The 18,313-nt window shown below is 45.8% G+C and overlaps 1 protein-coding gene across 7 annotated transcripts in view; it reads right to left on the minus strand.

The window, feature by feature from the left end:
- The window catches only part of LOC112236937 (tight junction protein ZO-2-like), a 261,599-nt gene that overhangs the window by 19,439 nt on the left and 223,847 nt on the right, over positions 1-18,313 (minus strand). For all 7 annotated transcript variants that reach the window (XR_006084782.1, XR_006084785.1, XR_006084783.1 and 4 more), the window contains 7 exons: positions 15,971-16,076; positions 13,370-13,518; positions 13,066-13,129; positions 9,164-9,314; positions 8,678-8,786; positions 5,313-5,532; positions 2,670-2,854 (listed from right to left, as the gene is read on the minus strand). Coding sequence is in view for 1 of the 7 variants with exons in the window: in XM_042331303.1 (XP_042187237.1) it covers positions 2,670-2,854; positions 5,313-5,532; positions 8,678-8,786; positions 9,164-9,314; positions 13,066-13,129; positions 13,370-13,518; positions 15,971-16,076 (984 nt within the window). In the remaining 6 variants the exon portion in view is untranslated. The remainder of the gene's footprint in view (positions 1-2,669; positions 2,855-5,312; positions 5,533-8,677; positions 8,787-9,163; positions 9,315-13,065; positions 13,130-13,369; positions 13,519-15,970; positions 16,077-18,313) is intronic.

Genomic DNA, 18,313 nt, shown 5'->3' on the forward strand with positions numbered 1-18,313 from the left:
CCAATATATATTGTCCTGCTAATGACAGGGTTAATAATAGATCTGTGAGAATATCCAACGGGCTTTTATATCATTCTAAATTAATAATAATAATAATAATCGCTTTGTTAAAAAATAACAATATTTTGGAGATGATTTTGTTTTCAAATAATATATAATGAGAGAGAAAAATACCATTCTTGAACATGGGGCGAGACATTGTTACTAATTTGTAAATAAAGCCAGTTTGTTATTTATAATGATTTATTTATGTTTTTATAGGGAGAGAAACCAAAGATCTACAGTCATCTCATGGGTCTCCCAGTCGAGGCCAGCACAGGTATTGAACCAGCATCTGTAGAAACACAGCCTGCACTGCTATGAAGTGTCTTAGACCGTTGCGCCACTCAGGCGCTGTACAACGTGACGGGTCAGGAGTGGCCTCCAGTAAGACCAAAATAATCCTAACAAAATAAAATAATAAAAACCTTCATGTAACAACAGTTTTAGTAAGTAATACTGAAGTCGTGCACAATTATCAGTTTCTATTGAGGTTTATGTGGCCCATTCAATGTCAGTTAGAGACACAGTAATACCCAAAAGCATAAACAGTGCTCTAACTCCCCCTTGTGGTGGTCTGGAGCAATGAAGTGGTGACGCAGGGTACCGTATTAAACCACAAATTACCTCTAAGTCCCACAGCATAATCACAAACTTTTATTGGAGCAACCACTGTACAACCTCAAAACAACATGACTATTAGTGGGTCTATCATGCACAACGTTAGGGGTATAAAAGTGTGTGGCTATAGGGGCCAACAGTGTCTGATAGGTGAAACAATAGACCAGGCCCATTAAAGTCCTGTCTCAGTCCAGTCTCAGTCCAGTCTCAGTCTCAGTCCTGGCCAGTCTCAGTCCAGTCTCAGTCCAGTCTCAGTCTCTGTCTCAGTCCTGTCTCAGTCCTGTCTCAGTCCTGTCTCAGTCCTGTCTCAGTCCTGTCTCAGTCCTGTCTCAGTCCTGTCTCAGTCCTGTCTCAGTCCTGTCTCAGTCCTGTCTCAGTCCTGTCAGCCATAGAACACCATTGTTTCTGTTTTGTCTGCTTGACTGAAACAACAGCAGAGAAAGAGCAACTGCTTTAATACATCCCTGGCCTTCGTTTCATAGATACACTCCTCCTCCTCTTCCTCCTGTTCTACCCTTCTGTCCAGTTATCTCCTTCTAATGTCACTTTCCATTCTTCTGTAACCTTGTCTTTCTCCTCTTTGGCGTTCCCTTTCTCTCTCCTTTCAATCTCCTCCTGTCAACTTTCTCTCGCCATCTTCCTTTTCCCCTTCCTGTATCCTCTCCAGAACGGCGTAGCTCCTGTCTGACCCATTGACATGCCCTCTCTGAGGACCATTTTCCTCTCACCTCCCCCAATTCTCCCCTCCTCCTCCCCCCTTCCTGTATCCTCTCCAGAACGGCGTAGCTCCTGTCTGACCCATTGACATGCCCTCTCTGAGGACCATTTTCCTCTCACCTCCCCCAATTCTCCCCTCCTCCTCCCCCCCCCTCCCCTTCCTGTATCCTCTCCAGAACGGCGTAGCTCCTGTCTGACCCATTGACATGCCCTCTCTGAGGACCATTTTCCTCTCACCTCCCCCAATTCTCCCCTCTCCCCCACCCCCTCACCCTCCAACCTACTCGTTCTCCCCTGTGGTGTTTATTTCCTGTGTTTAGAGTGACAACCATCTTTCTCTCACTGTTCCCTCCCACCCCCACTCCCCCCTTCCTGTGTGTGTGTTGTTTCCTGTCTGTTTCCCAATGCAGGCCTGCCTTTCTATCACCCCTGCTCTCCTCAATGATATACTTCTCCTCAACTTCCCCCTCTCCTCTCCTTAATGATATACTTCTCCTCAACTTCCCCCTCTCCTCTCCTCAATGATATACTTCTCCTCAACTTCCCCCTCTCCTCTCCTTAATGATATACTTCTCCTCAACTTCCCCCTCTCCTCTCCTTAATGATATACTTCTCCTCAACTTCCCCCTCTCCTCTCCTCAATGATATACTTCTCCTCAACTTCCCCCTCTCCTCTCCTTAATGATATACTTCTCCTCAACTTCCCCCTCTCCTCTCCTTAATGATATACTTCTCCTCAACTTCCCCCTCTCCTCTCCTTAATGATATACTTCTCCTCAACTTCCCCCTCTCCTCTCCTTAATGATATACTTCTCCTCAACTTTCCCCTCTCCTCTCCTCAATGATATACTTCCCCTCAATGATATACCTCTCCTCAACTTCCCCCTCAATGATATACTTCTCCTCAACTTCCCCCTCTCCTCTCCTTAATGATATACTTCTCAACTTCCCCCTCTCCTCTCCTTAATGATATACTTCTCCTCAACTTCCCCTACTCCTCTCCTTAATCATATACTTCTCAACTTCCCCCCCCTCCTCTCCTTAATGATATACTTACCCTCAACTTTCCCTACTCCTCTCTCGCTCTTCTCCCTCACTTCTCTCCTCTCCTCCCTGTGTCTTCTCCCACCCTCTCATCTCCCCCTCTCCTCCCTCCCTTCTCCCTCTCCTCTCTCCCACCTCCCCCTCTCTTCTCCTCTCATCTCCTCTCCTCCCCCCTCTCCTATCCTCTACCTTCTCCCTTCTCAACTCAACTTATTTCTTGTGTAGTTTCCCTAGAATGTCAGACCCACCCTCTCGGAGCACGACTCTCTCGTACGCGGGGAAGCGTGTGGCGACGGGCGTAGCGCTGACGTCCTCTCTGCTCTTCCTCAGCTCCTTTCTCTTGGCTGCCCTTTGACCCCTCAGACGCCAGAAGTCAGCCCGGTCCGTCCCAGCGGCCTTATGGGAGTTCTGAACGCTCGCCATCTGGTCAGCCCTGGGAGGGAGGGAGGGAGGGAGGGAGGGAGGGGGAGAGAGAGAGAGACCGACAGAGTATGACCATATTAGAGACACATATTTCCCTCAGATTACACAGACCCACAAAGAACTTGATAACAAATCCAATTTTGTTAAACTCCCATATCTACTGGGTGAAATACCACAGTGTGCATCACAGCAGCAAGATTTGTGACCTGTTGCCACAAGAAAAGGTCAACCAGTGAAGAACAAACACCATATTTATCTTTTTTATTTTCTCTTTTGTACTTTAACCATTTGCACATCATTACAACACTGTATATAGACATAATATGACATTTGAAATGTCTTTATTATTTTTATTGTTTATTTCACTTTTGTTTATTATCCATTTTACTTGCTTTGGCAACGTTAACATCTGTTACCCATGACAATAAAGCCCCTTGAATTGAACTGAGAGAGAGAAGGCATGAAAGAGACAGGGAGAGACGTTAACATCTGTTACCCATGACAATAAAGCCCCTTGAATTGAACTGAGAGAGAGAGGGCATGAAAGAGACAGGGAGAGAGTTTGAGACATTCGGTGAGACGGGGCAGAACAGAACAGAAAGTGATGAGAGGTGAGGAGTGGTCAAGAGAAAGAAATTGTGAGGGAAGAGGGGGATGAGGAGACAGGATGATGAGAGGGGGAGGAGAGAAGAAGGGGATGAGGAGACAGGATGGTGAGAGGGGAGGATAGAAGAAGGGGATGAGGAGACAGGATGGTGAGAGGGAGAGAAGGAGGGGATGAGGAGACAGGATGGTGAGGGGGAGAGAAGGAGGAGAGATGAGGAGACAGGATGATGAGAGGGGGAGAAGGAGGGAAAAGGGGGTGAAGAGACAGGATGATGAGAGGGAGAGGGAGGAGAGGAGACAGGATGATGAGAGGGGGAAGAGAGACAGGAGGAGAGGGAGAGAAGGGGGGTGAAGAGACAGGATGATGAGAGGGAGAGAAGGAGGGAAGAGGGGGGATGATGAGAGGGAGAGAAGGGGGATGAGGAGACAGGATGATGAGAAGGAGGGAAGAGGGGGGATGAGGAGACAGGATGGTGAGAGGGAGAGAAGGAGGGGATGAGGAGACAGGATGGTGAGAGGGAGAGAAGAGGGGGATGAGGAGACAGGATGATGAGAGGGAGAGAAGGAGGGAAGAGGGGAATGAGGAGACAAGATGATGAGAGGGAGAGGAGGGGATGAGGAGGCAGGATGGTGAGAGGGAGAGAAGGAGGGAAGAGGCGGGATGAGGAGACAGGATGATGAGAGGGAGAGAAGGAGAGAAGGAGGGGATGAGGAGACAGGATGGTGAGAGGGAGAGAAGGAGGGGATGAGGAGACAGGATGGTGAGAGGGAGAGAAGGAGGGGATGAGGAGACAGGATGGTGAGAGGGAGAGAAGGAGAGAAGAGGGGGGATGAGGAGACAGGATGGTAAGAGGGAAGTATGCTAGAGTTATAAGAGAGTAAGTTGGTGTGGGAGATGAAGACAGATGAACCAAGACAGGTGTGTTTACAATACAAAATAGATGTTTCAGTTTGTGTGTGTGTGTTTGTGTGTGTGTGTGTGTGTGTGTGTGTGTAGGGATCAAAGTTGACAGACAGTGTGTGATCGAGGAGTCTGTAAGACAGAGAGAAGAGTGTCACAGAGCCCTCTGGAACTGTCATCACGGACACCTGTCCCCTATTCCCACTGATTGTATGTGTATATCTGTGCCCTTCTGTTCACCTGTGATGCTGTTGATTATTGTTACAAGGTCCGTTGGTACTGTGAGTACCTGTGCTGTGTGTTTTGGGCTTTCGTACCCTTGTGGATTGTGCAGATGATTACGGGTCTCGTCCCGTATGATAATCATTGTGCGCTTGTGTTATTTATTTGAGGTACTCCTCGCTCTTTTGTTTGGGGTTACTACCCTATGTTTTGTTACGTGTTTGTTTGGTCTTCTTCCCCGTGCCTTTACGCCGTAATTGAGGTACAGTTAAAAAAAACGATTCCTGCATCTGTCTCCCGAATCTCTTCATACCAACGTGACAGAGAGAGATGGTACTGATGTGACTGAACACTCCCCTAACAGTCAACTGATGGCCAGGGAATCGTATCTGTCCTCGAAAAGTTACTATAGCAGGGCCAAATCCTGTCTTCAGAAACTCTCATTTAGTTTCCTCCTAGTCCATCTCACCTGCTCTAATTAGGGGTGATTACCTGTTCATTATGGATGATGCCTTAGGGATGATTACCTGTTTATTATGAATGATGCCTTAGGGATGATTACCTGTTCATTATGGATGATGCCTTAGGGATGATTACCTGTTCATTATGGATGATGCCTTCGGGATGATTACCTGTTCATTATGGATGATGCCTTCGGGATGATTACCTGCTCTTGTTGGGGATGATGCCTTAGGGATGATTACCTGTTCATTATGGATGATGCCTTCGGGATGATTACCTGCTCTTGTTGGGGATGATGCCCTTCTCTAGCAGCTGTTTGTCCTTGCCGGTGCGGATGGCCAGCCAGTTGCCCAGCTTGCCGTCGTAGAGGGTGTCCACCACCTTAAAGATCTCCCCTCTGGAGAAAGCCAGGCTCTGGGGGGCCTCCCGCTCATACTCAAAATGAGTCCTGATAAAGAAGGAGTCCCCACGACCCGACACCAGGATTTCATTGTAGACTGGAGAAGGGGAGGGGAGGAGAGAGAGAGGGAGGGAGAAAAATAGAGGGGGAGAGAGGGGATAAGGGAGAGAGGGCGAGGAAAAGAGAAAGAGAGTGTGGGGAGAAAGAGAGAGGATAAGGGAGAGGGGGTGAGGAAAAGAGAAAGAGAGAGTGGGGAGAAAGAGAGAGGGGGAGGGAGAGGGGATAAGGGAGAGAGGGGGAGGGAGAGAGGGATAAGGGATAAGGGAGAGAGGGGGAGGGAGAGAGGGGATAAGGGATAAGGGAGAGAGGGGGAGGGAGAGAGGGGGAGGGAGAGAGGGATAAGGGAGGGAGGGCGGAGAAAAGAGAAAGAGAGAGAGAGAGTGGGGAGAAAGAGAGAGGGGGAGGGAGAGGGATAAGGGAGAGAGGGCGGAGAAAAGAGAAAGAGAGAGAGAGAGTGGGGAGAAAGAGAGAGGGGGGAGGGAGAGGGGATAAGGGAGAGAGGGGGAGGGAGAGAGGGGATAAGGGATAAGGGAGAGAGGGGGAGGGAGAGAGGGGATAAGGGATAAGGGAGAGAGGGGGAGGGAGAGAGGGGGAGGGAGAGAGGGGATAAGGGATAAGGGAGGGAGGGCGGAGAAAAGAGAAAGAGATCAGGCTTCACTCCCTGATTCCCTCCCTGCTCATACTACTGACTCTAGACCAGTGGCAGAGGAGGCTGCTGAGGGGAGAAGGGCTTGTAATATTGTCTGGAATGGTGTCCATGGAATGCTTGATATACTACTCTATTTATTCCATTCTAACCATAACTATGAGCCCGTCCTCCGATCTAAAGTACCACCAGCCACCACTGATACAATCTGTAGCTTTCAACGACCAGGGATAATGAACGTCAACAGGAACAAGTGGCTCTTTACTCCCCATGTCCCTATTCAGTCCCCATGCTCTATGTCCCTATTCAGTCCCCATGTCCTATGTCCCTATTCAGTCCCCATGCTCTATGTCCCTATTCAGTCCCCATGCTCTATGTCCCTATTCAGTCCCCATGCTCTATGTCCCTATTCAGTCCCCATGCTCTATGTCCCTATTCAGTCCCCATGCTCTATGTCCCTATTCAGTCCCCATGTTCTATGTCCCTATTCAGTCCCCATGCTCTATGTCCCTATTCAGTCCCCATGCTCTATGTCCCTATTCAGTCCCCATGTTCTATGTCCCTATTCAGTCCCCATGCTCTATGTCCCTATTCAGTCCCCATGCTCTATGTCCCTATTCAGTCCCCATGCTCTATGTCCCTATTCAGTCCCCATGTTCTATGTACCCATTCAGTCCCCATGCTCTATGTCCCTATTCAGTCCCCATGTTCTATGTCCCTATTCAGTCCCCATGCTCTATGTCCCTATTCAGTCCCCATGCTCTATGTCCCTATTCAGTCCCCATGCTCTATGTCCCTATTCAGTCCCCATGCTCTATGTCCCTATTCAGTCCCCATGTTCTATGTCCCTATTCAGTCCCCATGCTCTATGTCCCTATTCAGTCCCCATGTTCTATGTCCCTATTCAGTCCCCATGTTCTATGTCCCTATTCAGTCCCCATGTTCTATGTCCCTATTCAGTCCCCATGTTCTATGTACCCATTCAGTCCCCATGCTCTATGTCCCTATTCAGTCCCCATGTTCTATGTACCCATTCAGTCCCCATGCTCTACAGATTACACTGGTAGACCTGTACCCCAGAGGCACTATCTCACACCGTGGAGAGATAAGGATGAGGAGAGAGAGAGAGAGAGAGACGCGCAGCACACTGACACAGTTATTACTGATACACAGCACACTGACACAGTTATTACTGATACACAGCACACTGACACAGTTATTACTGATACACAGCACACTGACACAGCTACTACAGACACACAGCACACCGACACAGCTACTACAGATTCATTAGATTCCTTGACTACATACATGAACTCTAACACACATATACAGACAAGTTACATGTCTACAAGTTACATGTCACAATTCAGGGCAAAGGGTTTATGAGGCAATGTTCTCATTCAGTGACTTGTGTGCCCCTCTGTATGGGTGTGTGTGTGTGTGTGTGTGTGTGTTGTTCTCTATATGTGTCTGCGTGTGTGTGTTTTGGTGTGTGTGTGTTTTGGTGTGTGTGTGTTTTGGTGTGTGTGTGTGTGTGTGTTGTTCTCTGTGTGTGTCTGCGTGTGTGTGTGTGTTTTGGTGTGTGTGTGTGTTGTTCTCTGTGTGTGTGTGTGTGTGTGTGTGTGTGTGTGTGTGTGTTCTCTATATGTGTCTGCGTGTGTGTGTTTTGGTGTGTGTGTGTTTTGGTGTGTGTGTGTGTGTGTGTTGTTCTCTGTGTGTGTCTGCGTGTGTGTGTGTGTTTTGGTGTGTGTTGTTCTCTGTGTGTGTTTTGGTGTGTGTGTGTATGTGTAGTGAGTAGAGAGGAGCATGGAGAGGACACTAATGAACCACTGCTCAGGGGGTTATTCCACTGTTCACTTGAATCCTCTCATATCCTACATAAAGCACCGATTCAACTAGACTCGCGCTACCTTCTCCCTTCCTGTCAAGCTGTTCCACATTGTTTATTTGAAAAACTGTATCATTTAATGAAAGTAAACATTTAGTGAACGCAAACGTATCTCCCAGATAAAGTAGGAAAAATCCAAGTATTTTTCTACTGCAATGAAATCTCATTATGTGGATAACTCTAGTGAATACTGAAGGGCAACCAAGAACAAAATGTCTAGAACCCTCTGGGGTTGGATATATATATTGGAACCTAAAACCCTAGGAAAGCCCATGGGACACAGCAAAACATGATGAAAACTCTAGAACCCTGTAGAACAGTGACATGCTATGTATGACAGTAGAACCCCCTAGAACTCTGGTGTGTAAGACTCTAGAATGCTCTAGAACACTGACATGCCCTGTAAGACTCTAGAACACAGCTGTGTAAGACTCTAGAACACTGACATGCCCTGTAAGACTCTAGAACACTGACATGCCCTGTAAGACTCTAGAACGCTCTAGAACACTGACATGCCCTGTAAGACTCTAGAACACTGCTGTGCAAGACTCTAGAACACTGACATGCCCTGTAAGATTCTAGAACACTGCTGTGTAAGACTCTAGAACACTGTGAAACAGAATGTTGAAGTGTGTAAAGCCTCACCATCAGGTTTACTCTGGGCCAGTATGGTGACGTCCTCTCCTTTAGGAATCTCCAGCAGACAGAGAACAGCCTCCTCTCTCACGATGCCTCGGAACTCTACCTTATTCACCTGCACGCGCACACACACACACACACACACACACACACACACACACACACACACACACACACACACACACACACACACACACACACACACACACACACACACACACACACACACACACACACACACACACACACACACACACACACACACACACACACACACACACACACACACACACACACACACACACACACACACACACACACACACACACAGGGAAACGAAGGGTTGTTTAACTGACTAGATTCCACAACAGATCTTTCAGAAAGTTTGTGTTCACTTTCACATATGTTTGCTTTGCTTTTGGTTTTTACAAGTTTTGTGTTGAATTCAGACGGTCAAGGTCGTTCACAGTGCCAAAGGTCAAAGGTGATTACCTTTATGATCTGGTCTCCAGTGCGTAGGCCCTCCTCCTCGGCAGGACTGCCCTCCTGGATGCCAGCGATGAAGATGCCCACATCGTTGCCCCCCGCCAGCCTCAGACCCACACTGTCCCCCTTCTGGAAACTCACCATCACCGTGTTAGCCCTGAATGGATGGCAAGATTACAAGTGGTTCCTGCAGGATCAACTCAGTAGGTGAGATACACACATAAACACACTGCAACAAACACTCAAACTGGACAGTTTTTTATCTCTGTCTCTTCATTCAAAGACTCAATCATGGACACTCTTACTGACAGTTGTGGCTGCTTTACGTGATGTATTGTTGTCTTTACCTTCTTGCCCTTTGTGCTGTTGTCTGTGCACAATAATGTTTCTATCATGTTCTGTGTTGCTACCATGCTGTGTTGTCATGTGTTGCTACCATGCTGTGTTGTCATGTGTTGCTACCATGTTGTGTTGTCATGTGGTGTTGCTGCCATGCTGTGTTGTCATGTGTTGCTACCATGCTGTGTTGTCATGTGGTGTTGCTGCCATGCTGTGTTGTCATGTGTTGCTGCCATGCTGTGTTGTCATGTGGTGTTGCTGCCATGCTGTGTTGTCATGTGGTGTTGCTGCCATGCTGTGTTGTCATGTGGTGTTGCTGCCATGCTGTGTTGTCATGTGTTGCTACCATGCTGTGTTGTCATGTGTTGCTACCATGCTGTGTTGTCATGTGTTGCTACCATGCTGTGTTGTCATGTGTTGCTACCATGCTGTGTTGTCATGTGTTGCTACCATGCTGTGTTGTCATGTGGTGTTGCTGCCATGCTGTGTTGTCATGTGTTGCTACCATGCTGTGTTGTCATGTGTTGCTGCCATGTTGTGTTGTCATGTGGTGTTGCTACCATGCTGTGTTGTCATGTGTTGCTACCATGTTGTGTTGTCATGTGGTGTTGCTACCATGCTGTGTTGTCATGTGGTGTTGCTGCCATGCTGTGTTGTCATGTGTTGTTGCTACCATGCTGTGTTGTCATGTGTTGCTACCATGCTGCGTTGTCATGTGTTGCTACCATGCTGTGTTGTCATGTGGTGTTGCTGCCATGCTGTGTTGTCATGTGTTGCTGCCATGCTGTGTTGTCATGTGGTGTTGCTACCATGCTGTGTTGTCATGTGGTGTTGCTACCATGCTGTGTTGTCATGTGGTGTTGCTACCATGCTGTGTTGTCATGTGTTGCTGCCATGCTGTGTTGTCATGTGTTGCTGCCATGCTGTGTTGTCATGTGTTGCTGCCATGCTGTGTTGTCATGTGGTGTTGCTACCATGCTGTGTTGTCATGTGTTGCTGCCATGCTGTGTTGTCATGTGTTGCTGCCATGCTGTGTTGCTGTCTTAGGTTTCTCTATATGTAGTATTGTGTTGTCTCTCTTGTTGTGATGTGTGTTTTGTCCAACATCTTTTATTTGAACCCAGCCCCCGTCCCCGCAGGAGGCCTTTTGGTAGGCCGTCATTGGAAATAATAATTTGTTCTTAACTGGCTTGCCTAGTTATTAAATAATAAATAAATAAAAATCATTGAGTAATTCAAGTTGAAGGCCGACTGGAGTACAGCAGGCTGCCATGAGCAATGGAACTATCATTATAACTTCTTCTGTGCATGGTTTTTAAATAATCGGTTTAAGGACATAAACTCAGCATAAAAAGAAACGTCCTCTCACTGTCAACTGTGTTTATTTTCAGCAAACTTATCACGTGTAAATATTTGTATGAACATAAGATTCAACAACTGAGACTTAAACTGAACAAGTTCCACAGACATGTGACTAACATAAATGGAATAATGTGTCCCTGAAAAAGGGGGGGTTAAAATCTAAAGTAACAGTCAATATCTGATGTGGCCACCAGCTGCAATTAAGTACGGCAGTGCATCTTCTCCTCATGGACTGCACCAGATTTGGCAGTTCTTGCTGTGAGATGTTACCCCACTCTTCCACCAAGGCACCTGCAAGTTCCCAGACATTTCTGGGAGGAATGGCCCTAGCCCTCACCCTCCAATCCAACAGGTCCCAGACATGTTTAATGGGATTGAGATCCTGGCTCTTCGCTGGCTATGGCAGAACACTGACATTCCTCTTGCAGGAAATCACACACAGCGTGAGCAGTATGTCTGGTGGCATTGTCATGCTGGAGGGTCATATCAGGATGAGCCTGCAGGAAGGGTACCACATGAGGGAGGAGGATGTCTTCCCTGTAACACACAGCGTTGAGATTGCCTGCAATGACAACAAGCTCAGTCCGATGATGCGGTGACACACCGCCCCAGACCATGACGGACCCTCCACCTCCAAATCGATCCCGCTCCAGAGTACAGGCCTCTGTGTAATGCCTCGGTGTAACGCAGCGACGGTGGGTTTGTGCCCATAGGCGACGTTGTTGCCAGTGATGTCTGGTGAGGACCTGCCTTACGTATCTCAGAGCATCGTAGCACCATTAGGTGTAAAAACTTTACTTATCCAGTTGCGGCCCACTTCTTGGAGGCAGGCCACTCGATTTAGTCTCTACGTTATATTGGCATCGAACATGTCACCCTCCCTAGGAGAGGGGGTGACCTTGATAATTTATTGTTAAAATGAGAGGCTGCCTGGATCTTTAATTTTAAGACCCTTGCGCCCTTCGGTCTCAACGTAGACTTTGATCTGAAGCCATTCTTGTGATTATTGTGACTTTGCCATTGTAATTGTTTGTAAGCTTGTGTAGTCAAATTCATCTATGATCGTATGCTATCCCTTTGTTGTTTGTATGCTGTTTTTTTGTATGACATTTTAATATTTGATTATTAACCAATGATATTAGGCCACTCTTGGCCATGATTACAGACACCTGTGTCTTTTGACACTATATAAACGAGTCATCCCGCAGTGTTTGTGATTATACCCTGATGAAGACAGCTTGGCTGTCGAAACGTTGGTAATTACATTTTTGCATCTGAGCTCCTAGAGTGTGTGGCTCTCTTTTATTTTCAGAGGACCTGCCTTACAACAGGCCTACAAGCCCCCAGTCCAGCCTCTTTCAGCCCTATTGCGAACAGTCTAAGCACTGATGGAGGGATTGCGCGTTCCTGGTGTAACCCGGGCAGTTGTTGTTGCCATCCTGTACCTGTCCCGCAGGTGTGATGTTCGGATGTACCGATCCTGTGCAGGTGTTGTTACACGTGGTCTGCCACTGCGAGGATGGTCAGCTGTCCGTCCTGTCTCCCTGTAGCACTGTCTTTGGCATCTCACAGTATGGACATTGCAATTTATTACCCTGGCCACATCTGCAGTCCTCATGCCTCCTTGCAGCATGCCTAAGGCACGTTCACGCAGGCATCTTTCTTTTGGTGTTTTTCAGAATCAGTAGAAAGGCCTCTTTAGTGTCCTACGTTTTCATAACTGTGAACTTAATTGCCTACCGTCTGTAAGCTGTTAGTGTCTTAACGACCGTTCCACAGGTGCATGTTCATTAATTGTTTATGGTTCATTGAACAAGCATGGGAAACAGTGTTTAAACCCTTTACAATGAAGACCTGTGAAGATATTCGGATTTTTACGAATTATCTTTGAAAGACAGGGTCCTGAAAAAGGGACGTTTCTTTTTTTTGCCGAGTTTACATCTGATGTATTAGAAGCAAATATTGGTACCATGACGGTCTTAAGAATTTGTATTTATTTAAACGAAGATTGACGACAAAGCTGTTAACTGACTTGCCTAGTTAAATAAAGGTTCAGTCAAATTAAAAGACTAGAGAAATACTATCACTCCTTTCTTTCTCCTGCCCCTCTTCCTCTGACTCTTCCTCTTCCATATGTAACCTTTACTAAACAGTCAGGTCAGGGTTTCTTATAAAGCAGTATAACTCTGGGCTGTGATCTTACTCACCCGTAGAGCTCTTCCTCCTCTGGGCTGGGGCGTAGCAGAATCTTAGGAGTGGTCTTTGCTGACGCTGGAAAACAACAAACACATATGCATTAACACATTGAAACAAATAGTGATGGGTGAGTTCTCATCAATGACTCGTTGGCGACATACTCATCCACTGAAGGACAATGTCAGGTTGAAAAGCAGTAGTCTAAAAATCTGGGTACTAATGTTATAAGATTACATTTAAACAGGGCCTAGGTAGGATTTGAGGCCACTTGTTCTTGATGCATTGCAATGTGGGTAAAATATGCATTGTGGGTACCTGGTGGTTCGTCGAGGCGTGGCAGACCCTCTGATTCAAGGGTGGCAGGGCCCGGGGAGGGGGGGTCCTGTAGCGGGGGAACCCTGAAAGGTGAGGCCATGGCAGACATCTTGGCTACCCTTGGAGAGTCTTCCAGGCTGGTTAGAGGTCTGGGTGGGAAGGACACACTGGACAGGTTGGACACAGGAACAATACTGGAACAATACTGGAACAGTACCTCTACCTGACCTATACTAGAACAATACTGGAACAATACCTCTACCTGACCAACAGTATACTGGAACAATACCTTTACCTGACCTATACTGGAACAATACCTCTACCTGACCAACAGTATACTGGAACAATACCTTTACCTGTCCTATGCTGGCACAATACTGGAACAGTACCTTTACCTGACCAACAGTATACTGGAACAATACTGGAACAGTATCTTTACCTGTCCTTTACTGGAACAATACTGGAACAGTACCTCTCCCTGACCAACAGTATACTGGAACAATACCTTTACCTGTCCTATACTGGAACAATACTGGAACAGTACCTTTACCTGTCCTATACTGGAACAATACTGGAACAATACCTCTACCTGACCTACAGTATACTGGAACAATACTGGACCAGTACCTTTACCTGTCCTATACTGGAACAACACTGGAACAATACCTCTACCTGACCTACAGTATACTGGAACTATACTGGACCAGTACCTTTACCTGTCCTATACTAGAACAATACTGGAACAATACCTTTACCTGTCCTATACTGGAACAATACTGGACCATTACCTTTACCTGTCCTATACTGGAACAATACCTCTACCTGACCTACAGTATACTGGAACAATACTGGACCAGTACCTTTACCTGTCCTATACTGGAACAATACCTTTACCTGTCCTATACTGGAACAATACTGGAACAATACTGGAACAATACCTCTACCTGACCTACAGTATACTGGAACAATACTGGAACAATACCTCTACCTGACCTACAGTATACTGGAACTATACTGGACCAGTACCTTTACCTGTCCTATACTAGAACAATACTGGAACAATACCTTTACCTGTCCTATACTGGAACAATACTGGACCAGTACCTTTACCTGTCCTATACTGGAACAATACTGGAACAATACCTCTACCTGACCTACAGTATACTGGAACAATACTGGACCAGTACCTTTACCTGTCCTATACTGGAACAATACCTTTACCTGTCCTATACTGGAACAATACTGGAACAATACCTTTACCTGTCCTATACTGGAACAATACTGGAACAATACCTCTACCTGACCTACAGTATACTGGAACAATACTGGACCAGTACCTTTACCTGTCCTATACTGGAACAATACCTCTACCTGACCTACAGTATACTGGAACTATACTGGACCAGTACCTTTACCTGTCCTATACTAGAACAATACTGGAACAATACCTTTACCTGTCCTATACTGGAACAATACTGGACCAGTACCTTTACCTGTCCTATACTGGAACAATACTGGAACAATACCTCTACCTGACCTACAGTATACTGGAACAATACTGGACCAGTACCTTTACCTGTCCTATACCTTTACCTGTCCTATACTGGAACAATACTGGAACAATACCTTTACCTGTCCTATACTGGAACAATACTGGAACAATACCTCTACCTGACCTACAGTATACTGGAACAATACTGGACCAGTACCTTTACCTGTCCTATACTGGAACAATACTGGAACAGTACCTTTACCTGACCTACAGTATACTGGAACAATACCTTTACCTGACCTACAGTATACTGGAACAATACCTTTACCTGACCTACAGTATACTGGAACAATACTGGAATAATACCTCTACCTGACCTATACTGGAACAATACTAGAACAATACCTTTACCTGACCTACAGTATACTGGAACAATACTGGAACAATGCCTTTACCTGACCTATACTGGAACAATACTAGAACAATACCTTGACCTGACCTATACTGCAACAATACTGGAACAGTACCTTTACCTGACCTACAGTATACTGGAACAATACCTTTACCTGACCTATACTGGAACAATACTAGAACAATACCTCTACCTGACCTTCAGTATACTGGAACAATACTGGAACAGTACCTCTACATGTCCTATATTGTAGCTCACCTCCTGTAACTAATCTCACATATTTCCATCCATCCATCCACTCATTCATCCATCATCTATCTATCCATCCATCCACTCAGTCATCCATCATCTATCTATCCATCATCTATCCATCCATCCATCCACTCATTCATCCATCATCTATCTATCCATCCACTCAGTCATCCATCATCTATCTATCCATCATCTATCTATCCATCCATCCACTCAGTCATCCATCATCTATCTATCCATCCATCCACTCCCTCCACTCAGTCATCCACACTAAGAATGCAGTGTATTATTTATTACACAGTACAGTAACAACTTTCATAATATTTCTGACTGAGGTACACTGTATCTGTGTTCCCCTCTTCTCATATCCATCTATTCCTCAACGGACAGGTTCAATTATCTCTATCTATTATAGAACTACTATTCCTCCCTCCCTCCATCCTACCTGGGGTAGTCTCTCTCATTAGAGGAATGGGAGGAGAGGTCAGAGTGGCGAGATCTCCTGTCCTCCTGGGGAGAGTAGGAATGGTAGGACTCCATCTCTGAAATATCTGAGAGAAAGAGACAGAGAAAGAGAGAGAGACAGAGAGGGGGAGAGTAAGAGAGAGAAAGAGAGAGACAGAGAGGGAGAGTAAGAGAGAGAAAGAGAGAGAGAAAGAGAAAGAGAGAGAGAGAGAGAGAGAGAGGAGAGGGGGAGAAAGAGAGAGGAGAGAGGGGGAGTGACAGGGAGAGGGAAAAAGAGAGAGGAGAAAGAGAGAGAGAGGAAGAGAGAGGGGGAGCGAGAGAGAGGGAGAAAGAGAGAGAAGGGAGAAAGAGAGGGGGAAAGAGGGTGGAAGAGAGAGACAGAGTGAGAGAGAGAGAGAGAGAAAGAGGGTGGAAGAGAGAGACAGAGTGAGAGAGAGAGAGAGAGAGAGAGAGAGAGGGGGGGAAAGAGGGTGGAAGAGAGAGAGAGAGAGAGAGAGAGAGAGAGAGAGAGAGAGAAAGAGAGAGAGAGAGGGGAGAAAGAGGGTGGAAGAGAGAGACAGAGTGAGTGAGAGAGAGAGAGAGAGAGAGAAAGAGAGAGAGAGGGAGAAAGAGGGTGGAAGAGAGAGAGAGAGGGGGAAAGAGGGTGGAAGAGAGAGACAGAGTGAGAGAGAAACAGAGAGATTAGATATAAACATATCATATTCAATGTGTTCACTTCACCAGGAAGAATTTGTACACCAGTGGAAACCTGATTGGTTGTCCCAAGAAGAAGGCCCATCACCAGTCCCCTAGCTGTGTTGGAATCAGATAGAGGTGGAGGAGTTACTGAATGTTGTGTTCTGCCTCTCTATAACATGTCCTGAGTGACTTCACACTGCATGCAGTTCTGTACTATACTGTACTATAGAAACTCTGAAGATCTGACAAAGTCATGATAAAATGGCTGACATACAGTATTTAGTATGAAATATGATACTATCCATGACTCATAACAATTGAAGAGGTTAGTCTCCAGATCAGTGTGGCTATACATTCTACAACTAGATAGATCAGATTAAGATTAATCCAGATCAGTGTGGCTATGTATCCTACAACTAGATAGATCAGATTAAGATTAATCCAGATCAGTGTGGCTATGTATCCTACAACTAGATAGATCAGATTAAGATTAATCCAGATCAGTGTGGCTATGTATCCTACAACTAGATAGATCAGATTAAGATTAATCCAGATCAGTGTGGCTATGTATCCTACAACTAGATAGATCAGATTAAGATTAATCCAGATCAGTGTGGCTATGTATCCTACAACTAGATAGATCAGATTAAGATTAATCCAGATCAGTGTGGCTATGTATCCTACAACTAGATAGATCAGATTAAGATTAATCCAGATCAGTGTGGCTATGTATCCTACAACTAGATAGATCAGATTAAGATTAATCCAGATCAGTGTGGCTATGTATCCTACAACTAGATAGATCAGATTAAGATTAATCCAGATCAGTGTGGCTATGTATCCTACAACTAGATAGATCAGATTAAGATTAATCCAGATCAGTGTGGCTATGTATCCTACAACTAGATAGATCAGATTAAGATTAATCCAGATCAGTGTGGCTATGTATCCTACAACTAGATAGATCAGATTAAGATTAATTCCCTCTGATCGCTTTGCCAATGAGAAGCCTTTCATTTGTCTTTCATAGTTTTTACCTTCTCAAACTGTGGCTGTCCTAGATTTGGGAGAGGAGGAAAGGATGAGGAGAGGAGAAGGGGGTGTGTGTGCCTGCAGAAAAGCGGAGCCAGGTGCCAGAGAGAGAAAGAGAGAGAGAGAATGAGAAAGATAAAGAGAGAGGGAGAGACCATGTGTAGATGGATACATCATATCTAGTGCCCTGAGTTGTTCCTTACCACGTAACACTAACCAGGAAAAACTCCAGGCCTTTCGTTATAACCCAAAACTCTAGCCCAGAGTTTTTCCTGGTCAAAACTCAAGGCACCAGACTATGCCCCATTGATCTAAGGCGTTGGCATTAGCTACACCGTCGTAGTGTATTCAGTCTCACTCCATTACCAAATATATTTATTCACATCTCATTTTTGGCCAATTAAAAAGTGATTTGAGTGAATGTGATAGTGACCATGGCGATGTTTCCCTGGGACGGGCCATTAAATCTCTATTAATTACATTAGAGTTAGAATCATTCAGACAGACTGTAGCTGTAACGCAGTAGGGAAGAACAGTGGAGAGGAAAAAGTGATGACTGATCCTCATCAGGGAGAAAGAGAGAGAGAGAATGGGGTGAGAGAAAGAGAGGGAG

The sequence above is a fragment of the Oncorhynchus tshawytscha genome, linkage group LG12 (genome assembly GCF_018296145.1).
Source record: "Oncorhynchus tshawytscha isolate Ot180627B linkage group LG12, Otsh_v2.0, whole genome shotgun sequence".
Lineage (NCBI taxonomy): Eukaryota > Metazoa > Chordata > Actinopteri > Salmoniformes > Salmonidae > Oncorhynchus > Oncorhynchus tshawytscha.